Source organism: Fistularia commersonii, chromosome 4, assembly GCF_037954325.1.
Source record: "Fistularia commersonii isolate RoL2024-O1a breed Wild chromosome 4, RoL_Fcom_v1.0, whole genome shotgun sequence".
NCBI classification, from domain to species: domain Eukaryota; kingdom Metazoa; phylum Chordata; class Actinopteri; order Syngnathiformes; family Fistulariidae; genus Fistularia; species Fistularia commersonii.
In genome coordinates this window covers 9,387,693-9,413,841 of record NC_141287.1, presented here as the reverse complement: position 1 = coordinate 9,413,841, position 26,149 = coordinate 9,387,693, and the positions used below count along the sequence as shown (strand labels likewise).

The 26,149-nt window shown below is 39.6% G+C and overlaps 2 protein-coding genes across 4 annotated transcripts; one reads left to right on the top strand and one right to left on the bottom strand.

Annotated features, from left to right (window-relative positions):
- gabpa (GA binding protein transcription factor subunit alpha) lies at positions 1 to 7,769 on the top strand. Of its 2 annotated transcripts, none has more exons than XM_086145189.1 (10): positions 1 to 131; positions 3,064 to 3,162; positions 3,248 to 3,392; positions 3,541 to 3,625; positions 3,749 to 3,973; positions 4,065 to 4,259; positions 4,382 to 4,438; positions 4,660 to 4,782; positions 5,229 to 5,421; positions 6,254 to 7,769. In XM_086145189.1, the coding sequence occupies exons 2-10, from the start codon at positions 3,086 to 3,088 to the stop codon at positions 6,474 to 6,476; spliced, it is 1,323 nt and encodes a 440-aa protein (XP_086001315.1). In that variant the 5' UTR covers positions 1 to 131; positions 3,064 to 3,085; the 3' UTR covers positions 6,477 to 7,769. The 2 variants fall into 2 exon arrangements, with proteins under 2 accessions (XP_086001315.1, XP_086001314.1); XM_086145188.1 differs by lacking the exon at positions 1 to 131 and adding an exon at positions 202 to 492.
- Positions 7,081 to 25,559, bottom strand: LOC147234618 (amyloid-beta A4 protein-like). 2 transcript variants are annotated; one of them, XM_086145186.1, is made up of 18 exons: positions 25,327 to 25,559; positions 22,098 to 22,265; positions 21,845 to 21,974; positions 21,623 to 21,735; positions 19,411 to 19,598; positions 19,097 to 19,335; positions 18,745 to 18,912; positions 16,338 to 16,468; positions 16,072 to 16,146; positions 14,843 to 15,001; positions 14,470 to 14,598; positions 14,246 to 14,345; positions 12,872 to 12,939; positions 12,295 to 12,433; positions 12,058 to 12,111; positions 10,308 to 10,399; positions 10,059 to 10,205; positions 7,081 to 9,109 (listed from the first exon to the last, which is right to left on the bottom strand). In XM_086145186.1, the coding sequence occupies exons 1-18, from the start codon at positions 25,384 to 25,386 to the stop codon at positions 9,008 to 9,010; spliced, it is 2,262 nt and encodes a 753-aa protein (XP_086001312.1). In that variant the 5' UTR covers positions 25,387 to 25,559; the 3' UTR covers positions 7,081 to 9,007. The 2 variants fall into 2 exon arrangements, with proteins under 2 accessions (XP_086001312.1, XP_086001313.1); XM_086145187.1 differs by lacking the exon at positions 18,745 to 18,912 and having other exon boundaries at positions 25,327 to 25,558.
- Between the last annotated feature and the right edge of the window lie 590 nt (positions 25,560 to 26,149).

Genomic DNA, 26,149 nt, shown 5'->3' with positions numbered 1-26,149 from the left:
CCCCGCCCTCCTTAGTGGGTCTGTAGTTCACAAAAACTTGCATGATTCACCTCGACTGAGTGTGAATTTTGACTGCTTATCTACTACAGTTAAACCTATTTCGGGGTCTGTCCACGCTTAAAGTTTAACAGGTATGGACGTCTAGGAAGCCGCTGTATTTGTTCTGACGGAAGTGCATTCAAATTCAGTAATCTGGTGGTTACGTTTTGTAGTGCTTGGACTCTTCCCGCTATTTTGTTGTTCGCTAGCTAGCGAGGCTAATGTTAGCTGTTGTTGACTTCTAGTTAGCTTTAGGTAGGAGGCCGCCTAAACTGTTATCATTGATACAATGCCAACTTCCAACAATGCATAATGTCAAATAGCTACTGAGATATGCAGACCAATACAAGCAGTGGCTACTGTATTTATACAAACTCGTGTACAAATTAGCAGAGTTGCTAACGAAGAGGCTGGTCGATGCCACAGCGCTGGTTCGCTCTCAAGTCACAAACAGTACGTATACATCCTAGAACGTAAAATATCGCGAATAAGTCCATACTTCTCCTTGCGTCCAAAGGCTTTGTTTATCGATTGGTGTTTCGGTGTGTTCGAAGCATCGGGATCGCCTCGCCGTGTCATTTTTTTCCTCCTAAACTCGTGTCGTATTTGCCTGCTCTCGGAAGTCTATCAACGCAGTAAACCTTAGCCAGGATTTCCGGCTCCTTTCCATTTGCCCTATGCTGTTTTGTTTCCGTTTATTCTATTTCCGTTTTAAAAGTTTTCAACGTCCTGAGCCGAAGTGCGATTGGAAACTTATTTGTTGAAGTTATAAATATCAAATCTTATTTCGGACAATTTGACGATTATCTAAAATGCTGAGTCCTGCCGTTGAACATCAAGGTGCCTCGCCCCGCGCTGTAAACGTTTGCAAAATTTTGGCTAACTTTGCTCACTGCTGACCAGTTGTAACGGGCGATCCGGCGGCTAAGTCTTTCTAGTTAACGCTTTTTACATGGCTTTTACGTATTGTTGGGACATATTTAGTCACTGTTTATTTTGTAACTAGTGGCCTGGCGCCTGGCCTTTACTCGTCAAAGCCTCGCCCTCGAGTTGGCTAACGTTAGCAGCCAGCGAACTGTCCCACACGACCAACGAGGAGTCGAGGCTGAGCGGCCTCCATAACAAACCACCTCTCCGCCGTCACACCCTGATCACTTCCCCTTCTAAACTTTCAAACCCAATAAAAAATATCCCCGTCGCTTATATAGCCATACTCAATTATATCTGCTTCGATCCTGAGTTACAAAACTTAAGCAATAACTTTGCATGTACCGGATACAGTTTCAAAGTGGTTTGCTAAGGGCTTGTCTTCTTACTGTATGTATGCATGCAGCATATGGATGCTTCTATCAGTGAAGCCTTGTCAATAAGTTCAGTAAATAAAATGGTTCAACATTGACCAGGAAATGGGATGAAAGGTTACTGTAGATTTTAGTACATCATTAATTCAGGTTCTCTTGTGAAATTTATCCCAAACGTTTAAAATTTTATGGCATTGGATGTCATATTGAAATTACATCTCCCGACTGTAATCTGTTGGGCAAACCATATTGTGAACTTATCAGTAGGTAGTCTTGTATTCCATATGAACTATAACATGTAGGCAATAACAGTGGGTATAATTGGTATACTCTTTCTACTATATTGTTTTGTTTTATGACCAAATAATAGTGTCAGTTTTAAGCAGAAAATGTATTTTGATGGTTGTTTATAAACAGATAAAATTCTGTTATCAAAAAATTCCCACAACAGTGGTCCTGTGCTTGCTTACAGCGAACTCTAAATGTAATGCTACCCGACATTATTCATTTTGAAATTTTTAATAAAAAATATTTTTTATTAATTAAATTAATTAAACAATAAAAATATTTAATAAAAAAATCTTAAACATTTAATAAAATATTTCATGTCGTTGTGACCAGTTACCCTTGTTGTGGCAAATGGACTTGAATTTCTTCACCTGAAGACGTTTCACCCCTCATCCGAGAGGTTTCATCTTCTTAAGAAGCCTCCCTATAGAAGCTTCTCAGCTGAGGGGTGAAACATCTTCAAGTGAAGAAATTCAAGTCCACTTGCCACAACAAGAAGATTTCAACATGAATTCGTCATGACCTGGATGACTGAGAACCACTATAGACATTCACTATAACAGACATTTGAAATAGTGTTCTAACAATTTCTGTCCCGTATTCCTGTTGACCCATTTCAAAGACCCTGCGTCTTGGCTGTGATTACCTTTTTGTTGGAAAAAATTCTGACATAATGGAAGGCCACATTTTGTAGACTCCCCACCGCTTTTGCAACCCCCACAATTATGACAATTTTCAGTATTGCTGTACACGTAACAAGATAGCACATAAAAAGCCAACCTGATGTGCGTCTATACAACATGCCAGCATTTCACAACAAGGACGTGACATGTAATCACAGCACCGTCATCCTTGTGCACAGCAGTACCAGCTGTCCCCTCTAACACAGAAGTCATTCTATGACTGACGTCTTCAGCTGACTTACAATGTTCTGTTTGGGCACAGCAAACTGACAAAACAAAACAAACCCAAGGCAAATGATTTTTGCATCATCAATATTTTCTGATGATTAAAAACAATAAAATTGAAACATCCTTCCCATGACAGAAATGTTAGAGAAAATGTAAAAAGCAAATAGTTACCACTGATAGAATAGCAACATAATCTCTTTGCCGAGCAACAGACAATGTTTATTAAATTTAGATTAATGGTGACGTGTGAAACTGATCATTTCATGTAATCAACCTACAGGGACATTGTCAAAATTGCTTCAAAATTTACATTGATCATCGCAGGTTGAGTAACCTTTGAAGTCATTTTTCATTTTCATAGTACTTTGTTGCAATGTGTGTAAACAAAGTGTTGCAAGTAATTCACAGAATCTGTTTTTATTTTCTTGTATGTTTAACACAGTCGGAGATAGGTCTCTTTTTTGAATGATTTCCAGTAAAATAATTAAAATAAGTTAATCCCCTCTTTTGTTATCTTTTTACAGCTCAACTCCTTTTAAAAAAAAAATGTCAAAAGGTGACCAAGAAGAGATGATAGAAATTGAGATTGATGAACGGGAGAAACAGGGTTGTCTAGAGGAAGGGTGAGTGAAGATAATCTTGAATTTAGTAGTCTTTAACTTGCATCTGACACATTAAAAAATTCTGCCATTTTATTGTTATTTCTAGTGTTGAAGAACAAACCATCACAGCGTCAGATTTGATCCAGCAAGACATCGACATCAATGAACCAGTCGGCAATTTGAAGAAGCTTTTGGAGCCTCGTATCCAACTGTCACTGGATGCTTATGATATATGCTTGCAGGACATTCAGGTAGCTGTCTATATATATAAAAACCTATCATTGATAGTATTTAGTGTGTGTAAGTTTGCACAAATCAGAATCTTAAGTGTATAATGTGGGTCCAGTGGGTAGAAATTTTGTCCTTAAATCATCTCAACTGTTGTGTTCTTCATTTCAGTTGCATCCTGACCACAGCCTCTTTGAACAGGGAGTAAAAACAGATGGCACAGTGCAGCTGAGTTTGCAAATCATAACCAAACCAGGTACTGATTTGACTAGAAAGATTGCAAATCACATATTTTGAAATTACTGCTATTGTTTCAGAAATCCAAATCGCACATTAGCACTTGAACTGACTTTTTTTCCCATCTTCTGGTCGTCTTCAGGTGAAGAAAAGCTGAATATTTTAGAGATTGTAAAGCCAGTGGAAACAGTAGAGGTGGTGATTGATCCAGATGCGGCCGGTGAGGAGAATGCTCTTGTGGAGGAGGGACAACTCATTGCTGTTGAACGGTCTGCCCTGTCAGATGAGACCTCCGAACAGGTCACACGCTGGGCTGCAGCACTGGAAGGCTACCGCAAAGAGCAGGTCCGCCTTGGCATACCATATGGTGAGGATGAACCTTTATAAGATACCCTACTCATGTTGTTAACACATGTGGTATGTTTGTAATTACATGAGGTTTGCCTCTCATTTCTCAGACCCCGTCCTCTGGACAGCTGACCAGGTAATCCACTGGGCAGTGTGGGTGATGAAAGAATTTAATATAGATGAGATGGAAATAGGAAGCATTCACATCCCAGGTCGAGAGCTCTGCTCTTACAGCCAGGAAGAGTTCCTGCAGAAGGTACCCAATGGAGAGATTCTGTGGAGTCACCTTGAACTCCTACGTAAATGTAAGTTTGAGGTGTTTTTGATCAAAATGCTCAGTTTTGATGGTGAAAAGTGTAACTTAAAGGGCTACCTGGAGGGCGGATGTTTATTTGCATTAAGAAGTTATTTTTATCATTTATCTTAGATGTTTTGGCAAGCCAGGACCAGTCTGGAGGGGATGCCACTGTCACCATTGATCAACGTAAGTATAGGACAGGGGGAATTCAGTTTTTTTAAGATAGCGGGTGCAAAAGGACAAATTTGCTCGCAATCATTACTGAGGGAGGATAAAAGTTAAAGGTGACTAATACATCAACATATATACAAACCATTGTAAACTAACAACTTAAACTTCAAGTAACATAGCTAAACACAAAACACTGAATATTTTCTAAATCAACTATGACCTTTGTTTGTCTCCAGCTGTACAAATTATTCCGGCTCAAGTCAGCACACCCACTGCCATTAAAGTGTTGAAGCAGAACCGTGGCCCCAGAACCCCTCGTATTTCTGGAGAGGAGCGCAGTTCTCCCGGCAACCGTACAGGTGGACTTCCCTACACATAAGGATTAATGATTCGTTTGTATTTAATGATTTTACCTAAGTGCCTCTGCAAACACACCACTTAGAAAATCTAAAATATCTGAAAAGCATCTGGGGAAGTGCTCTTTGCTGAGTTATCTGTAAGTAAAGTTTTGTTCAGTACTTGATATTAATGATTATGAAGAAATTATGCTGGTCAGAGCTAAAACAATTTGTCTCAAAATAATTGACAACCGAATCAAGACAAGCATCTGATTACTCTATTCTCAGGTCATGCTGCCTTTTCATCTTTTCTTTGTGGTGAATTTGACAGTTGAAGCACAGGCTCCCTGGGTGGCATTTGCATTGTTTATTGATTGTAAATTAATTCATTTTTAAAAAAGGATTGAATTGTATTTTGCATAAGCAGTAATGACACATTTCTCTGTATGATATGTGACGGATGTTAGGCAACAATGGTCAGATCCAGTTGTGGCAATTCCTGCTGGAGCTGTTGACAGACAAAGATGCACGAGACTGCATCTCATGGGTCGGTGAGGAAGGAGAGTTCAAACTCAACCAGCCTGAGCTTGTGGCTCAAAAATGGGGACAGCGCAAGAACAAGCCCACTATGAACTATGAGAAACTCAGCAGAGCCCTCAGGTTTGTTTATTCTGTGTTTGAATGTACTGCATGGATTAGAGCTGAACAATTTTGTGCTTATTTAAGGTAGGGAACATTTTACCACTCATCATACTGTATTTTCTGGACTATTCAGCGCACTTGAATATACACTGGCTAAAGCTACACTGGCTAAAAATAAACAAATAAATATATATGTACATATATAGGGCGCACATGTCTAGAAGCCACAGGTGGCCATGTTTTAACATGAAATATTTACTCAGAAACATGTTTTTAACTTTGAATTAAATACATACAGGTAAAATCCACAAATACGTTTTGGAAATGCATTTTTTCCAAACAGCACCTCTAACGCACCTGGTGAAAAAGATTAATAATAAATAAGAAGGAAAAGTCCATCCATCTTCTATCCCCACATTGTCCTACTCCAGCTGATCGCTATCTTCGTCTTTCTCCTTCGCAAAAAAAACATTAAACTCGCCTTCTTTAGTGTCGGAATTGGGGAGTCTCAGAATTTAACGGTAATGTCATTGGTCCAATGTGATGAGGCTAAATATTTTGGTGGCATGAAGCTTGTTAGCCCCCCCAAAAATCCATAAATTAGCCGCATCATTGTTAAAGCCTTAGTGTTCAAAGCGTGTGAAAAAAGTAGCAGCTTTTAATCCAGAAATCACGTAATAGCCATCCGCTGTGTGTCCTGGTAAAGATAGCGTCACTGTTCCTTTAGGTTCTCAATGTTTAGGTGTAGTCTACTGCCAGGATAGGTGGTAAATAATTAATGGATAGATGAATGAATGGTCTGTTATGATGCGCAAATATTTTTGATTCTAATTCTATTATTCTCTTTTAGATATTACTACGATGGAGACATGATAAGCAAAGTGCAAGGCAAGCGATTTGTCTACAAATTTGTGTGTGACCTGAGGACTCTGATCGGCTACAGTGCTGCTGAGCTAAACAGCCTGGTTACTGAATGTGAACAGAAGAAACTGGCTCGCATGCAGATGCATGGCATTGCTCAGCCCATCACAACAGTGACACTGGCTACCACTACACTCGATAAGGACAGTTGAAAGAGGTCACACTGCAGAACTTTGCATTTGCCATAGCCAACGCTTACAAACTCACTGCTGATGGTTGGAAATCAAATCTACTTCCTTCTGCTCAACACAGCTGCGTGTTCTGATCTGGGTTCAAGTAGATAGTCAACTTTATCATCTTTACAGTGTGATTCAAGTTTGACTTTGGCAGGTTATGTTTTTTTAAGCTTTTGAAACTAGCCAGGATCAGAAGGATGTATTCAGGATGAGGGGCAAAGGTCTGTATGATTTCTGAGAGATGCCATTGTTGTGTGCATGTGTCTGAATGCAATGTGACTGAAAATCCTGTTGAAGTTTGTGTAATATCTTGTCCATAGATACAATTTCCACTGTATATACTGATCATTTTTGATAGACACAAGGGCAAGTGTATTTTCATATTTTCCATTTATAGACCCATTTTGTATTTTATGTTTTTTTTTCCCTCAATTGTTGGACACTTTTTGTCCAGCAGGGGAAATAAAGTGGCAAGCAGTTTTCTTAATGTGTGGTATAATTTAGTAAATTACATTTTAAGGTATTTAATGAACATTTAATGACAATTTTCAAGAGGTAGAATGACAAGATAGCCAGGAGATTAAGTACATTCGAAGTTTTATTCATGGTATAGTGAGTGTAGAAAGCTTTTACTCTAAGCAAATGGTTCATTTAACTATACAGATGAACGACTGAATCATGAGGGTTTGACAATAGCCTCCAAAGACACCCAAAGTGTCTTACATTTTAAATGTTCCCCTGATTTAGAGCTTCAGATCAATATCTACATATGTGGATCAAGGCTGGAGGGTGATATGTGTTGTATATCTATGGTATAAATTCATGTCACATTCATGTAAACTGGATGTGGCCTTAATTTCATGAAAGGAGAGGGATAGGTGCCTATGCTGATGTAAGATGTGATCACCACAGTGGTGACAGGATGGGAGCTCTTCACCTCTTCAATGAGGACTACTAAGAGACTTAACAACATATACTCATCGAAGGACATACGAATGAATTGTACACAGAGAATGTAGAAAAATAGAGTGTATGTGATATTTGGAAAAGGAATGTGTACCAGTGGTATGCAAAGGGAGATGGGGCCTTTCAGAAGACTAAAAGATATTTGTAGGTCTAAAAGGTCCCATCTGTTTATCAAGTGAGATAGTCAAGTGTTCTGAGATGTCAGATGTTGCTGATAAACAAGAATGAGGCATGATAAGTGGATATTAGAGGGAAAAGTAGACATTTTGATAATAAAGTGGGCAATTAAGACTGGGAACTTCATCTTCCAAGTATTTACAATCAATGGAATGATAAATCTGGAATTATATACTTTCCAACTCAAAGGTTTGCATCAGCCATCTCCCCTTTAAAGTCTACAGACTTGGATCCTGATTCAATTCAGACTCATTGTGCAATGACAGTGGAACTGGAATCAAGGACACAATTTGGTGAATAATAGACTTCCTATATGACAGAGTGCATAAAACGCAAACAGTAACACAATCATCTTCCTTTCGGATACAATTACACTTCATATATTACATATAGAGTATTTTGTATTTTGCCCATGCAGCTAACACAACAGTGAAGCATGGAGATGAGCATAAAGAGCAATAATTCTTTTTGAAGCAAGTCTGTGACAACAAAGCAGACCAGTTTCTGAATACTCTTCTTCATATCACAAGATCACAAAGAAGACACTAGAAATGTACAATCCTGCTAAAATACCAAGTAAGAGGACTGCTCCTGAGGACCTCAACATACAGTATACTGTATCTGTCTCCAATATTGCCATGCACTACATATACGTACAGCTAATTTCCTTCTTTATATTACACATAAAAAATCAGGAAACAAAGGTCCATAGTTTTGTGTGTGTGTTTTTTTACATCTTGTTTTTTATATTTTTGTGCATTTTTCATCTTTTTAAAAAACAAACCTGAAACTCTTTATTTGTCAAGAGTAGGCGCTCTGAGAGCTCCTCCTCCATCCACTAGCTCTAGAAGCTGTCATTTCATCAAACAAAGCACAGTTGTCTTCTGGGATTAAGGGAACTGGACTGTGCAGGAGTATCAAGGAAAGTGAGAGAAAAAGGTGTAGCAATGAGGAAGGGAAATGAAATTGCTGGGTAGCAATATACTATAATTGCTTTATATAAATAGTCAACAAGGTGTAGGCTTTTCAATACAATCACTATGTTTCATTGAGATTGGATGAAATCTGCAGGTGAATCAGGGTACCTTTGTCTGACAAACTACAGATAAACATATATTGCTCTGAGCCTTTAAGGGAGAACGGATTAAGACGGCTTTGTTCAATATCACTTTCCTTTGGCTCAAACCCCTGATTGCCACAAACATTTTCTGACTTTCACACACCACTCAGACCTATACTTTTCATTTAATGGGCATGAAACTGTAGGTTTATGAGCTAAGAATAAGAGACCAGAATGGAACAGACCCCACAAGTGAGAAGTGTGGGGTTGAGATTGGCCTTGACAGATGTTGATCTGCAGTTCTTTAGTTTTGAATTTGTTCGAAGAATTTATAGGTGGGGTTCTCATAGCCGTTTTGCTGCATCTTGGCGAGGTGACGTTCCTCTGGTGTCACTGCTGCATCCACCTATCACGAAAAAGAGGAATATATATGTTTGGACAGTATTTGGACACTGATAGTTTTGTGGTGTTAAAGGCATACACTCACACAGTAAATCTATAATAAAGCAAACAAGATTTAATGTTTGCTGATAATGCTCTATCTGTTTTATGGATATTTTTAATATTATTTTCTTTTAATACACTAAAATGCAATTAAAAGAAAAGAAAGCGAGTAACATTTTCTTTTTTTTGACTTGGTGGGAAATCCCATGACCCAATATCATCACTAAAAACCAAGTGTCTTTAATTGTGATGCAGTGCTAGGCTTTAAATGCAGTCACTCTGGGTTGTTTTGCTCTTACCACCTACATAAAAACATGCTCTAAGGGCTTGAGAAACCAAGTGACAAGAAATGTTTTCTCTGAACTCAAGAGTGGCTTTCAAAATATGTTTGGAGTCTTAGCTGCTAGCAAAACTAAACTATTGTCAATTTTGACATACTTTGCCAAACAGCAGTGACTCTACAGGTCATCTACAGTAGCAAGTGTCCTTGTGATACCCTAATGAACCATGATTGATCGATAATGTGGGCTGCTGTAGCTGTTTGGTTCCTTCACACCAAAGAATCTTGAAGCTGGCTTCATGCCTCATAGTATACATTAACAATGATTATCATTTTCCCTTTCAGTGTTTTACCTTTGTGGTAGTTAAAGGTACTGAGTGCAAAATCTGTAACTCCCACACAGTTACTTTGTTAAAATAAAGAAAATTAAAGGTGTAGGTTTGCGATTTAATTACACCTTCATAGCTTATTATCAAAACCATTGTGGTGTTGTGTACAGAGGCAAAACTGCAAAGGTTGTGTAATTGTCCAAATAATTACAGATGTAACTGATAATGTGCAAATGAATTTAGGACTTTTTATGTACTTATTCTATATATTTAGTGAAGAAAAAAATAATTCCGCTCTTTACCTCAATTACTCCATGATGAATGGATGTATATTGTTTCTTTCTCAGCATCACCAAGGTGATAACAATGACGGTTGCTATGACAACCCCTCCAACCATAAGCCCAATAATGGCACCTTTGTTGGATCCCGCTTCATCACTAAAAAACACCTTTCGATTTAAAAGAAACAATTTTTGAGTATAAAGCACAGGACACAGCAGGGGCCAAAATAAATTGCCAAATGTGGTTTGGAATTTGCTTGGTTTTCATACCAGTTTTTGATGGTGAACTTCATAACCAGCACTTTGCCTCTCCTCGGTCTCCATCCGCACTTGTGGCATCTCTTCCGGCTTCAAGGCTGATACTGAAACCAGAGAAGCATGTATAGACTCAAAACATTATATGTAAATATAACACACATATATGTGTGTGTGCCCAGTAGGTATAATGGCAGAATATCTTAACAGTTTTCAAGATCACAAGAAATGAGCTGAACCATGCAGCCAGGTTCAGCCACTATAGACATACAATATAAGGCCAAAAGTATTCACTCACCGATCCAAATAATGACCTCCATGACCACAGATACAGTATATAAAATCAGGGGGCTAGGCATGCATACTGTTTTTAACAAACATTTCTGAACAAATGAGTCGCTCTAAGGAGCTCAGTGAATTCAAGAGCAGAGCTGTGATAGGATGCCACCTGTGCAACAGATCCAGTTGTGAAATATCCTCGCTCCTAAATATTCCACAATCAACTGTCAGCTGTATTATAAGAACATGGAAGAGTTTGGGAGTGACAGCAACGAAGCCACGGAACCGAATCAGCGGATGTTGAGGCACATAGGGTACAGAGGTTGCCAATCTTCTGCAGAGTCAATTGCTACAGACCTCCAAACTTCATGTGGCCTTCAAATTAGCACAAGAACAGTGCGCAGAAAGTTTCATAGAATGGAATCTCAATGGCCCAGTAGCTGCATCCAAGCCACACATCACCAAGTGCAATGCAAAGCGGCGGATGTAGCGGAGTAAAGCACGCCACCACTGGACTCAAGAGCAGTGGAGATGCGTTCTCTGGAGTGACGAATCGCATTTCTCCATCTCGCAATCTGATGGACGAGTCTGGAATTGGCAATTGCCAGGAGAACGGTACTTGTCTGAAGTATAAAGTTTGGGGGAGGGGAATTATGGCGTGGGGTTGTTTTTCGGGAGCTGGGCTTGGCCCCTTAGTTCCAGTGAAACGAACTCTGAAAACTTCAGCATACCAAGACATTTTGGACAAATTCCATGCTTGCAACTTTGTGGGATGAGTTTGGAGCTGGCCCTTTCCTTTTCCAACATTACTATGCACAGGTGCACAAAGCAAAGTCCATAACAATATGGATGACAGAGTCTGGTGTGGATGCACTTGACTGGCCCACAGAGAGTCCTGGCCTCAATCCATTAGAACACCTTTGGGATGAATTGGAGCAGAGACTGAAAGCCAGGCCTTTTCGTCCAACATCAGTGTGTGACCTCACAAGTGAGCTTCGAGAAGAATGGTCAAAACTTCCCATAAAGACACTCCAAAACCTCGTGGACAGCCTTCCCAGAAGAGTTGAACCTGTTATAGGTGCAAAGGGTGGACCGACGTCATATTGAACCCTATGCATTAGGAATGGGAAGTTACTTAAGTTCATATGAGTCAAGGCAGGTGAGTGAATACTTTTGGCCATATAGAGTATATTCAAGCAGAGATTAAGCATTATTTTTTACACTGGATCTATCTGTGAGTTGAGAGTATGTATATCATCAGAACTTATGATTCTAATCGAAAAACTCAACTTTATGACTTGAAAATTGAGAATATGCAAAGAAAATAATCAAGAAAAATCAGTAAAATTAAAAGTAGCACATTAAATACAAAGATTTTTAATAACTATATGATCATAGATGCTGCCTGGTCTCTCAGTCTGATCTGGTGTAAGAATTAGTGAAGAATTAGTGAATTAGTCAAGAAGACTCATGACCACATACATACCAGGCCGTGTGGGGAGACCCCTGTCTGGCACTGGACGAGCATCAACAGGCTCAACTATAGCATTTAAGAAACGGGAAAATGCTGGTTACCGGCTGAAGATTACATCTGACCATGTTTAAGAAAGTCTGTTTCATTTTCTTATAAGGATTTAAACTAGGTCTTAATCATTTAGAACAATTCAAACAATGTATCTATGTGTGTCTGTCTGTCATTATGGCAAAAAGTGTAGGCTGTTACTGTGGTTCTCTGTGTTGGGCTGATTGAAGCTCTCAGGGTGGATGAAGCCCAGGCCGTCGAGACCAGAGTCCACAGGAGCAGAGCTGTACGTCTGATCGGGCATCAGAGCATCATTACCATAACTGATCCTACCATCAACCTGGCAACAAAGAGAAGCGAGTACCTTCAGAAACAAACACAGCTATATAAAAATGAGCAGAAAACTCCGAACATGAGCAGAACAAGTTAATCAGAGAAAAGACCACGGATTTAAAGCATTACTGAGGATGAACTGCAGGAGCCAAAAAGACTGGGTGACAGTTACTGCCTGTGTGCATTTTAAAGGCTCTTTTCAAGATTCGAACGCTCTTTAAAGTTCTTGTAAATGTCAAAATGAATTGTTTCAACTAATGTGCCCTCACAGTCTAAATTTATTATAACATTTATTATTGTGATGGATGCTGTTCTTACTACCATGTTTCTTGCTCTTATTAGCATTAGAATTTCCGAACCACCTCCCGATCTAGTTTCTCTCTGTGCATGACCTCTTTGTCTTTGGCAGTTTAAAGAGCAGTGGTGTGAGCAGAGCCTAACTCACCCGCACATCATTCTGAAGGGAGGAGACTTGTTGAGACCGTTCAGACTGAACCCTCTGGATTATGACCGCTAGGGGAACATGAGAGGTAGAGAAGTGTCAATATGTGTAATGAAAAGAGTAAAATATATATGAAATAAGAAGTCCACACTGGCTGGAAAGCTGTAAGAAACAATACTTCATATTAACTGTTATATATCAAGCCTCGAAAGCATATGTTTGTGTTTTATAAGCATAGCTTTAAAAACTTTTTTCATTCATTAATAAGTCACTATATACTTCATGAATGGATTCACATTATTCAAATTCAGAAAAATATTTATTAAAAAATTGAAATTACTGAGAAGTTATCTATTTTATTTTTGTCAATTTTAAGAATATATTCAGTTTTGTGGTCAGGAAAATAATTCCACAGAACCTCTTTAAAAGTGCACCTATGAAATTGGGCTCCTTCATTGTTTTAGTCCTGTGCTTCATTTTATTTTCTCAAGTCAGATTACATGGTGCCAAACCACAACAGATTTGTGTCATGACACTGTCAATGTGGAGAAGGTCAAGACCACACTCTTTAGAATTAACAGAGACCCAACATTAACCAATGAGCAAGAACCTGGTTATAACAAGGCAAAACTGCCTTTTAGTGCGCAGAAACCTTGAACAGATCCAACCACAAGGTGTCTGTCACAACCCATCGAAAAAAAAAGAGGAGACACTGAGGGAGGGAGAGGGAGAGCAAGAGAGAGAGAGAGTAAATTAAGTTAGACTAAATTAGTAACATGAAGAGTAAAAAATATTCTAGTCAATTCGTGAGTCTGAGTCAAAGGTCATGAGTTTAAACTATAAAATAAGGACCTGGTTAATGAGTTAAGCTGGAGCCTCACTTACAGGCATGTGGGTCATTGTAGTCTCAGCAGTATGAGTGTTGTGAGGACAAAGGAGCTAAGCCTGAAAGCAAAGCTCTTAATGTATTTGTCTATTTACATGCCAGCCCACACCCATGATCACAAGCTCTGGGTAGTAATTGAAAGAATGCAGGTTCAAATACAGGAAGATGAAACGGGTCTCCTCCACAGGGTGAATGGGTTCACCCCGAGAGGCACTGTGAGGAGCTTGGATCGGACATGGGGGAGCTCAGAGAGGACTTACTGCTCCAACTCATGACAGGAGTCACCAGAGGTGGTTTGGACATTTGATACACCTGACACACCTGAATGCCTCAATTTAAGAGTGGTGCTGGTCAGTTCAAACAGACTAGAGACATCATGGTTAATCCAGAACATATTGAAAGGATTTTATGTCTCATCTGGCTTCAGAGGGCTGTGGGTTCCCCCGGGAGGATTTGACGACATACAAAACAAGCAAAAAGCAAACACTTACCAACTTGATTTTGGATCTCATTAACAACACTGGGCACCTTGTACAGCAGACCCACTGACTGATTCATCCTCTCATCAATCACACGTAGGTGGGTCAAAACCTTAAAATTGTGAAAGTATTAAAAACAGTCAGTGTTACAATAAAGATGATAAGACAATTCTGATAAAATGTTACATTTTCTAATCACATTGAAGTGTTGGATTCGACTTGGTGTGGGGGTGTACCTGAGGCCGAATTTGCGCAGCTTTCTTGGGATCAACTTTCCGGACGTGCTCAAAATGTTTCACTGTGTGTTGCCTGTCTTTCTGTTCCGTGCGGATGTACTTCTTCAGCAGGCTCAACACCTGACGTGGCTTGGGGTAGAAATTATGGAATTGATGGTGAGATAATGTAATACTAAGTAGACATTTACGTTAATTTTATTGAATAAGGTATGCTTGTATTTTATTTGATACGTATTTGAATGGTATTCTTCATTGTATTTCTAGACATACAACAGTAAAAATGCTTTGGCAGGGAAATACCCTGACCTCATGCCATGCTTGTGTCTTTATCTAAAAGGTCTGTGTGTGTTGACGTGTTTAAATGCCTGTGTACCCGTGGAGGATTGGCCTGCAGAGCATTGAGGTAGTTTTCCAGTGCCAGGCGTCGGCCACTGTTGAACAGAGCTTCCACCCGGGCCATGTGGGTTTCTACCAGTTGCTGTCTCTCTCCTGCAGCCTCCTGCTCCAGAGTCTCAACCTTCTCCTGGAATTGCTAGAGATCAATCATATATTTGAGAAAGTATTTTTAAGAACTTTCCTGGGCAGTACAGGAAATAGTTCAGGATGCCATTTTGAGCTAGCAACAACAGTAACTGTGCAATAATAATTGCATCCGTAGTTAATTTTAAAAAGAAATTACCTTTGTACAGAAATTGTATTCAGTCTCTAACAACACTGAAAAACATGTAAATAATGCTTATTCATTAACTAAAAGATACAGCTTAAGGGCCACTTATTGAGACATACAACCAAATTCCTTTGGACAATCGGGTCTTCAATTAAGCTATTGCATGGTTTTTGACTGTATGAGAAAACTGGGGGATTGGAGAAAACCCATTCAGCCAGAACAAGTCAATCTTTCTGAACCAGAAACCCCCTTGTTATGAGGGAGTCAAGTGCAATCTCTATTAATGTGGCACATACACTGATAGTTGTTAATCACACACATACTTTGCTTATTCCTGGCAAGCTGGAAAGGGGAAAATGTTCTGACAAATTAGGTTTGTCTGCCCTTTGAGAGACTTCAAACAACTGTATGTTCACATTACTGTTAAAAGTGTCATGCACTACTCCAGTGACTGAAAACTGGGTGACAGAAAGCTGATTAAACAAAGACAAATGAAAGTCACCCTTTGATTGAGTTTGGCTCTGGCTGGATGCCAATTGGATTCCCAAAAAAAAAAGAAATGTGAATGAAGTATGTGAGCATGGTATCCTCACCTTTTTGAACCCATCTCATTAAATGTCAGTTTATTTAAAGAAAATTACCTAAGACGCCGAGATACCTTACATAAGACTTTCAGATATATAGCTCTTTGCCTGTTTTTTTTAACTTTCACTTTTGTTTATATTAAATAAGGCATTTATTTGTCCACCATCATGTTGTTGCATGAAAATAAAGTGCTTTCCTGGAGCTTGCAGTTACAAAGTGGCTGCAAGCTTAACCTGGTGCATATCATTTATATTCATTGTGAGATCAAATGTTTGCTGCCCCCTCATTTTAAATAAAATTAGCATGAAAAACTGAAATAAATACAAAGGAAATTCTAGTTTGGCTCTTACCTGGATTAGAGCTTTCTTGTCAGATCGAGAGAGTTTCTTGGCTTGTCTTTCAGCCTCCTCCCACTCCCTCATCACCTGCATGTAAGGGAGACAAACATTTTATGATGATATTTTCAGGCTTGAAGGAATAACATCAGACTTGCTGATGTCAATAAAAAAGGAAATGGGACTTAAAGTAAACCAATAGCAATTGAAAGATGTTCAGGATGTAGAGGTTAACCATAAAATACGCACAAACACACACATACACAAACACATATACAAACCTGAGACATCTTTTCATGGTGCCTAGCCTCAAGGCTTTCCTTTGCTTTCTGGAAGTCAGAGTGTTCATCATTCCCTGGATTCTCAAGGTACCAATCTACAGCATCTGGGGGACTGGGGGCCATGGTGGGCACTGGACCAACACAAAGTTAGAGGACTGAGTTACAGAACGGGTGAAAGCATACTTGCACTAAATCAATACCAATTAAAATAAAGTGTCTAAAATGATCAAACCATGACAGGTGAAACTATAGATGAAATATAAAATAGAAATGACTTTCTCTAAAACAGTATGCACTCAATAGAAGCAATACTCCACTGGGTTTCTATGACAGAGTTCAACTGAAGACACAAATGATGCCATTACTGACATTAAGAGGACAGAACAAAAACATACAACTGTTAATAAACACATAAAAGGTTAGATACACACAAAACATCTGTAAATACACCAGTATACATGACACAGGTTATCGTGTGACAAAGAGTGATTAGTTTCCCAGTAAAACGGTTTGCATGTCTTTGTTTAATATGGGTTCGCTGAGATAAGAAGAAAAGAGCTGAGTCAGGATCAGGGCAGGTGCTGTGCCACTGACATGGGTGCTGCTTCGTTTGGTGGAAACAGGAAATCAACCAATTGACCTTCCACAACACCATTCACACCAGATACACACACACACGCACACACATTCTGCTGTCAAGGACAGTAAATATATATATATATATATATATATATACACACACATACTCACACGCACGCACGCACACACACACACACACACACACACACACACACACACACACACACACACACACACACACACACACACACACACACATATACATATATACATATACATACACAAAATGTTTCAAGGTGAAAGTAGTATGGAGCTGCAGCATCTTATAAAAGACCATACAACAGCAGACTTCAGTAAAAGGCATGCACATACACGTGCGAAAGCAACTTTTTTCCAAGTTCATCGTTTATGCTGCTTCATCCACATGCTACAATAAGTAACAGTTAGTGTCAATGTTCAGAGAGTGATGAAATGAGCAATGAAGTATTTCAGAGGGATGTTCAGTTGACAAGATGGACTGAGCATCATGACTACTTTCCAACAGGGACACTCTTGGTCCACCTGCTATTATACTTTCTGTTGACTTGTGTCCAATAGAATGGGAAAATCATTGACCATGTACCTATTGCTGACCCTGTACTTATGAAATTGAAAAGCTGAAGTTGACAAGGACCTATATTAAAGTTGCCCACAAATTCCTTGAAAAGATGAAAAACATGAGTTGTTTTGATTAGCTAGTGTGGTCTGTGTGGCCAAAACTTGGTAGGCCCTGTTACTTTAGGACCTGAACATAAAACAATTATAGACCCACCCCTTCAAGGGACATTTAGCTTCATTAACTCAAGGTTGGTATAAGACAACCACATTTATAGTTTCATTTTACTGAAGATTAGTGCCAGAAGTCCAAATGTCGACTCGTCAGTGCCTAGAATGATCTTAACACACTAAAAACTCAGTACTTTTAGATAAAACCACTACAATAGTTTCTGTACATTCACATTCATCAAAAGCTATACATATGGCCACTTTTAACAGATTGTGTGTATTGATCCCAACAGAAATATAGGAACTACAATCAAAAATAATTTGTAGAGTGAGTCATGCTGCCTTGCTAGAGTTACGAATCTATGAAAAATCCACAAGGTTCCACCAAAAATCTGTCCTTCTGTAGTGCTAAAAAAAATTATACAGTGCACTCTCAGAAATCAATGAAGTGTTTCTCATTTCATAGTTAAGCAATTATCTAAGTCAGTCATAATAATGTTTCAAGCTAAAATAAACAGTTGTGTTAGGCTGGAAAAGGAAATGGCTTAGCATTTTTAAAACAATAAAAGTTGAGCATATGTTAATGTTGCATTTTTCTAAGTTTTTCTAAGTTTTCTGAATGGTGGTCTTGAAGCATGGGCCCGAAATGGGGGGGTATAATTTTATGAAGAAACAGACTCACACATTTTTTAAATTAAAATTAAAAGAATCCCACTATTATGATTCTTAATGGTGCCTTGAGCTACCAAATTTGATCATGTTTTGCCAGCATTGCACAGCAAATAAATATATATTATGGCAGAGGCAGAGTTCTGACCTTTATTGGTACTTCTAGCTTTTTTCCCCATTATCAAAAAATTTAATTACTGAAAAATAACTCCAATAAGCTAAAAAATAACAGTCTAAACCACTTGTCAGTGTTCTGACTGGTTAGGAGCAATCAGGCACTAATGAAGAGAGAGAAAATGTGGGACTAAGAAAAAGAGACAGTCCACAGCCTGAGGACAGGACTCAGGCTTTGTGGGTACTCTGAACTTTAGGCGGCTCCAATCCTGGAACTTACACGAGCTGCTGCAGACAGCTAGGCAGTACTCCTCCGACTCAAAGTTATTCCTGTTGCCCCCACAGCCCCCAAACAAGAAGGGAGCGCAGCGGCCCTTGCGAGGCACGAAGTACCAACGCTCCACCATGGCATGACACGGGCCTGACTGGGCACGTGCCCAACAAACCGCTGAGATGTGTACACACAGGTGCAAACACAAAACGCATTAAATCAAAATAAAGAAATGAATATCAAATGAAAACAAATCCAAAATGAGATTTTCAGGTTTGGACCTTAAAAAATGATAATCATATGAAAAACAAAAAAAATGAGTGACAGCCTGTTCTACGAGTAAACTTTCTTTGTCTCTTACCTCTAACAACTTCCTCAACTGATTCAGTGGTGGTGGTAGTAGTGGTTGTCATAGCGATGTTGGCACTGCGCTCATCACTATCTTGTTCATTGGTCATGTCATCCACTTCATCATCCTCGCCCTCCTCATTATTTTCATCACCATCTTCATTCTCATCCCTTTCAAAAGTGTCTGACTCTTCATCTTCGTCTTCATCATCCTCCATGGTGGCAGGCTCAGTGTCTGCTTGCCGCAACATGCTGTGGGGACAGTGACTGATTGCAGTCTTTGATTGGATTCTATTGAATGGTGAAAAATATGAGGATGTAAGATACCTGTTATCACTGTATTCAGCTTCAGCTCCACCCCACCAGACGTCTGAATCTGCCCCATCTCGAGCACTATCTGACTCTTGTTCTGCCTCTACCGGACAACAGACAAATTCCACCCCTCGGAAACGATCAATACCACATGGCAGCAGCATCCCATATTCATGTAGATTCATTGAGCGGTCTCCACAGGACTGATCAAAAGAAATAAGAGAAGCCATCGGTCAAAACTTATGTGGCTCTACAGGGTATCATACACACATCAGCATCAAAATGACAAGGTTCACAAATGTCATCAATTTTGAAAGGTGTTGGTTTCTTATTGATTGAAGTAAAAACTGAACTGTGAAACTTTTTATTGTACACTAGCTTAGATTGACCAATAATTGTGAGAGATCACAAAAAAACACTTTGGGAGATTAAGGGAACACTGAACCACCACTAAGGTCTATGTACCAGTTATCTGAGAAATTGCTGAAAATATTCTTGTACAACGGTCACAACATCATTGATATTTTCACAGATATTCATTATGCTGTATCTATGCTTGGGAGTAAAACTATAAATCATATTTAGAATATGAACAAACACTGTCCTGAGATTAAGCTCAAACACAGGACTCTGATTCATAACTCTAAATAATGCAGGCTGAGATGAAATACAAGGTAGATTGACAAAAAGGCCAATCAAAAATAGACATCAGTCTATTTAGTCTATTTACAGTTGGCAGTTGCCATGGTGATACTAACTCCTCAGTTTCCAGGAGACACACAACCCTTGAATTTGTATTATTATTTCAAGACACTGAATGCAGCACTTCAATTTGTGCATCATGAATGAAAGAAGACCCTACTAAATGTAGTAATTTGTATGATATTATACTGAAAAAAAAATCCCTTGCTTTGTTTGATGGCATAAAAGACAACAGACAGGCCTACGGTCTGCCAAAAATATGTGACGAAGGAAAAGTGTTTTCATTAGGAACACAAGTGTAATGGCACATCTTGACATCAACAAAAAATATCATATAACTCCGAACATTCACTTGCAAAATCCACTCCAAAATAGAGTTTCCTTCCCTACACCTTCCTTCCATTTGCCCAAAAATATCATAGAAATTGGGCAGGTAATATATGCTGCTGAAACAAACCACCAAAAGCCTAAAATCGTTGGTGGATGCTAACAGAAGAACAGGGAAGGAGGTCAGCAAATATGAGTAGGGGGGTAATATCAGGAAATGCTGAGTCATTCAGTGAGACCAAATAAACAAGAAAAAGATGGCGAAGGCAGAAAACAAGCACACCAAGTAATGCAGGAATGAGGAGGCCAAGCGTACCACAGGGTAGTGTTTCCATAGCAACCTGATCTGATCATCTTTAATGCCTTGTTGTGATAACAGATATTTTTTTACATACCATTTATGCGGAAAAATACCTGATAATTTCGGGTCAAAATCTTCTTCAAGAGTTAACAACTATAACTGTTATATTCGGAAACTCCCCATAGGTCATTACAACTTGAAGAAGGCTCTCAGATGAGGGGTGAAACCTCTTCAGGTGAAGAAATTCAAGTCCAGTTGCCAATAAAAGAGGATTTCAACATGAATTCACCATGACCTGGATGACTGAGAACCTCCACAGACATACCTGATACTTTGTTTCACAGTTTTGTAAATAGTTTTTATTGAAGTTGACAAACAATAGTATCTCTACACCAAAAATTCATTTATCAAGTGTTTGATGCTGGTCTAAAGTTTGTCTGTGGCAGGTTTGAATAGGGTTGGAAAAAAAGAAATTAAAATGATGGCTTTTGAGACGCTTATAAGTAAATATATTCTGTGCCAGTTTTACAGATGATTAGACAAACTTTAGTTTCAATATGGCCAAAATTATAACACTGGCTTGGACTTTTTTCAGCTATGTCTTTAGAAATTAAATGCTGAATATTCTGTACAAGATATATTCAATTCAAGGAACTTTGAGGCATTAGGAGGAGGCAAAGGGCCTGGTGAGGAAAAGGTTATCGTTTTCAATTCATGGTTCAAATATCCCAACTTCTTAATGTTCAATTCTAGGGGTTGCTGTAGACATACTGTCACAGGAAGAGGAAAGAAATTATGGGAATATTTTTTTTAGAATAGTATACAAGCATAGGAAGTTTCACTGCTTTCACTGTATCCTAAAAACACTGTAAGTTAATATTTAGTGTCCACTCTCACCTCTTTGGCCACTGTGTGCCAGTGAAGGTGGCTCTCACACTGGTCCATACGCTCCTGATGCAAAAACTTACACTTGTCAGGAACAAGAAGGGCATCACTCACAAACTCTCCAACTGAAACACAAATATGATTAGATTTTTACATACAGCTAGAATATACTTTTGGTTTGTGACAAGTTGTGTGTTAACAATTACATACACCTATATCATAAAAATGTTGTACCCAAGCAGCGGTATGGCACCACAATGTGCGCGTGACTGGGGCACTGTTTCCGGCCTTTCTTGCACCAGTTTCGGATGCTGACGGGCTGATTGGCTTCCACAACATTTGTGATCTGCAACTCTGGGTACACCTGGAGAAAAGCAGAATATTAGCATATTTCTTTTCCTTATCATGTTACCTGCCTTGCTGACACCTTCCCGCATTGTCTTCCCTCACTTTTCCTTAAAATTGCTTTCTCGCTTAATTTATATACCTCTTGGCAGTACTGCAGGATGCCCTCTTTGGTGCCGATGCAGCTGTTGGTACCGGAGGGGTCAGACTCCCATTTTCCACTCTGCACATTGATATGCATGTTGACCTTCCCACAGAACATGGCCACCTGGGGCTCTGTTAGCAAACCCATTGAGTCATCAGCAGACACCTGGACAGCAAGAGAAAAGATCGTGCAACAGTGAGGCTTGATGTGTTTCCTATACATTTAGTCCTTCATTTGATTGTGCTTTCTCTCCAAGCCATCTGTCAAAAGTACAGCTCTGGGATTACAATGTTGCAAGGACACAATGCTTTATGACTTATTCTATATTACTGCATTAACCTATTATGTAAGAAAATAATGACTACCGTAAACATAATCCTTGCAAGATGCTTAGTTTCATCCCTTTAAGCCCTCAAGCCCAAAAGCTAAGGCTTAAAGTCACAGGGAAGGGCATGTGCCCTTTCTTAGGTTGAATGTCTTTGAACTCATAGATAAGAGAAAGTGGTGCTATTAGAACTGAGCAAACGGTTAGAGCACGCTCACACTGTTTAACCTCAGCTTTGACAAAAACTGCAATCTGGGCCTTCTACTGCTGAAAGGAAATAGGCTTTTAGAACTTATTGTCTCTCCTTCCTTTCTTCTGTTGGAAACACTCGCAGGAAGTGTCTTTGTATCCCTTGCACTGAGCCCTCTGGTTTACATCTGAGAAGACTGTGAAGTTATGCATATGATTATTCTCCTGTGAGACGGGAAGGGATAGCAAAATCCTTTTTATCTGCTTACTGCATAGCATTAGAGATATATTTCTTAGATGTGCATGGGGGTGGGTAAAAACAATGAAAATCATACTATCTAGACACCCTTTTATTCCAAAACGGGCAAATATCACACTATGTAACATAGCCTTTACCATCCCACAGCTGAGAAATTGTTCTTATATCAGACATGATTTGTCGATTTTGTCAAAATTGCACATGGAATTACACATTGTTGTTTGGGAGCTTTACATAATGCAGGACACATCAATCCAGCTCATTCTGTTTCAAATTTAACAAACTACAACAGACAAACAGTTGCAGCAAGCAATAGGTGAGGGAAATCATGCACAGATAACCCCGGGACAATTCTTTCATAAATATTACAAGCCAAAAATGTGTCAAGTAATTTGTTCAGAGAATATATAGAAATATTAGTTCATAACAGTGCTCTTACATCTGCTTATATCATCATTGCCACCCATTTTATTCCATATATATATCTCAAATTTCAACAGTACATCACCTTCTACCAACATGAGAACAAAAACAGCATCAAGCCTTGTTTTTAATAATTTAAGAATTTACTCCACAGCAGTCTAAGAATTCACTGAGTGAACTCGTTTGAGTTCACTTATTCAAAATTCAAGGTAAGGGTCTAAACACTTGCATGACGGTGGGGGATTTTTGGCGGCAGACCATGACAGCGAGTACACTGAGGGCCACCATATTAAAGCAGTGCTGCAGTCGGGCACTCCTGACTTTGCCTCGGCTTCCAAAACATGCAGCAAAGAGGAAGACTATTCAAGATTCAAAGCCTTTATTGTGATATGTACAGTGTCAAAACGTATTTCCCCGTACAATGAAATTCTTACTTTCTGTCAAATTGTTGATATCCAAAACAATCACTGAATAAGTCAAAACAGCATTTTGACTAAACATAAAATATGACATCAGACTGCATATGATTCATCAAAGTTATTCAATACCTTAAGATGCAAGAAAAAAATGTAATTAGAAAAATATCAGGGATAGTAGATAATTTAGGCCTGGGGGCTGAAATCAATAAAACATGTCATATTTTGCATGACTAATATATAGGCCCCGAGTATGAATATATTTATGTAAACTTCTTCTCAGTACGAGTCAAATGCACACATCTTTTTTCTATGGATAGATATATGATGACTGTAATGATCACTGTGTTTGTTTCAGAACTGAAATTCACAGGAATCAAAATGACAGAAAATGGGGTGTGATCTTTTTGAATAAACGCATGCCGATAAGGTTTCTCTGGGTGATTTTGCAGCTGTAAATGAATAACACAATCTTCTATTTATTTTCCCAAAGCTAGAAGGAGCTATAAACATGATAAAATATGAAATGACGATGGCTGTCTAAAAAGCACACAATATCACATTTTTTTCGCTGGGGAATTTGTTTCAATCTCAGATCAAGCAATGACTCCTTCATGTGTGTCACTGCAACACGCACTGATCGGACTGGTGGATGTACAGGTACTGAGGGTGTTCAACATTGAATCGGCACAATAGAAAAATGAATCATCTCGTGCAGTTATCTCCTTACCGAGAATGAAAATGTATTAAAAAAATAAATACATAAAATGCAATTATTTATGCTTCGTTGACCCTCTTCTCAACGGTCAAGAGCGGCAGCACCAGCAGCTGCACACTGCAGACGCCATCTTGCTGGTGTCAAACTGCGTCCTTTTAACGCTCTGCTCAGCAGAATCACCGCCACCCTGCCGCCGATCCGGTGCCGCCGATCCAAAGCGGCTCGAATCGAAGCGACGCCACTAAGTCAACCACTTCGGCGTGGTCGGTAATCACACAGTTAAAAAAAAAAGAAACAACTCGAGAGGGCGTGGGTTACTTAAAGGGAGCAATCTCAGTACCATTTCTCATGCGATGCTGTTATGTTGACGGTTTAAAAGGACAGATTAACTACCGTGCCACATTTGGCACGGTATCCGGCTCTAAAATGTCACCTGGCGCACCACTTCGTTTAGTTTCCAACAAAGAACTCTTTTTGTTTTATTTCGGAAGAGGAATAACGGCACATAATTGACATTACACAATACAAAAATATCCCTCCCGTAAGGAAGTCCAACATGGCTGAGCGGAGTTGTCACTGGGCGTCTAACGGCAAGCCCGGCGGCATCGCTAGCTTATCCCGGCCGTCTGTGCGCTAACGTATTTGCGCCAAAGGTGACGGCCCGTCGGGGGGGGGTGACGAGCACTATTTGGCCCGGAGACGCCGACGTCGAGACGTAAAAGCCTACAAAAATCACAAATTCGTGTGTATTTTTAAGCTATAGCGTCCACACGTTGTCATTCGGTCTGAACAGGACGGACGGAGCTCCTAATGTTCTGCTTTAAGGAGCGAGGCCCGCGGATGAGGGGAGCCAGGGAATGGCTACCCGGACGGAGGCTGGGATCTCCGTTACTCACCTCGGATGAGAGCGTCAAGGTCGCCACCAGTAACAGCAGAAACGCCGAGAGTTCCCCCATACCGTCCCCTAGGTATCCAGTATAGGGCGTTCTGTCCAATATTTCTGTCACAAAAGGAAAAAAAATAATACCACCCCCCCTCCCAAGACGACAGTGAAGTGTGGAGACGCAAACAGCGACGAACGGAGTGATTCCGACCCCCGTGATCCTCCCAGTTCGCTCCCCAGACGGCGGTGACGGAGGCAGGATCAGAGCTGGAAGAGCTCGGGAGGGGGCGGGAGAGGAGCTGGATGGGCGGGGGAGTGGTGGGTCCTCTGGCGTCTGGACTGATATGTCGTGGTGTTTCTCCGTATTGACATTTGATATCGGTCCCGATACAGATAAAAGCAATAACATAGGTTAACGGATGTGGCAATATACCGAAATATCATCCGGTGGATTTGCGGGTCTTTCGCGCATACATTCTCAACCCGCAGCGGGCAGCTGCTCACCTATTTCCTACTGCACATTCCTGACTGCCAGAGGTTTGGGAGGTTTGTTCATAATGTGCTGATTTGTAGCTTATTTTATATACCGAACCGTTAGGCACTTGGGAAGATTTTGTTAGTTATGTAATAAGGCCCCAGGCAAGCTCTTATATTTGCAATTTAAATTTGATTTTACAGATGTATTTATAATCTAAGGACCACTTGACACATGGGTCAGTATCTGGGTAATTTATTAATGAATTCCTCAAGAAAAAAAAATGTACACGTTAGAGCAGGGGTTTGCTTGTTTTTTATAAAGTTTGAGGTAAATGTTCTGTCTAAAAAAATCTCATCAG

What these genes read in the sequence shown, in the direction of transcription:
- gabpa (XM_086145189.1), top strand. Translation starts at nt 3,086, where the DNA reads ATGTCAAAAGGTGACCAAGAAGAGATGATAGAAATTGAGATTGATGAA. An exon ending in TATGCTTGCAGGACATTCAG is followed by an intron (nt 3,393 to 3,540) that starts GTAGCTGTCTAT and finishes TCTTCATTTCAG; the next exon opens with TTGCATCCTGACCACAGCCT. An exon ending in GCAAATCATAACCAAACCAG is followed by an intron (nt 3,626 to 3,748) that starts GTACTGATTTGA and finishes GGTCGTCTTCAG; the next exon opens with GTGAAGAAAAGCTGAATATT.
- LOC147234618 (XM_086145186.1), bottom strand. Translation starts at nt 25,386, where the DNA reads ATGGGGGAACTCTCGGCGTTTCTGCTGTTACTGGTGGCGACCTTGACG. An exon ending in AGTTGAGGAAGTTGTTAGAG is followed by an intron (nt 18,913 to 19,096) that starts GTAAGAGACAAA and finishes TACACATCTCAG; the next exon opens with CGGTTTGTTGGGCACGTGCC. An exon ending in GCCCAACACAGAGAACCACA is followed by an intron (nt 12,112 to 12,294) that starts GTAACAGCCTAC and finishes TAAATGCTATAG; the next exon opens with TTGAGCCTGTTGATGCTCGT.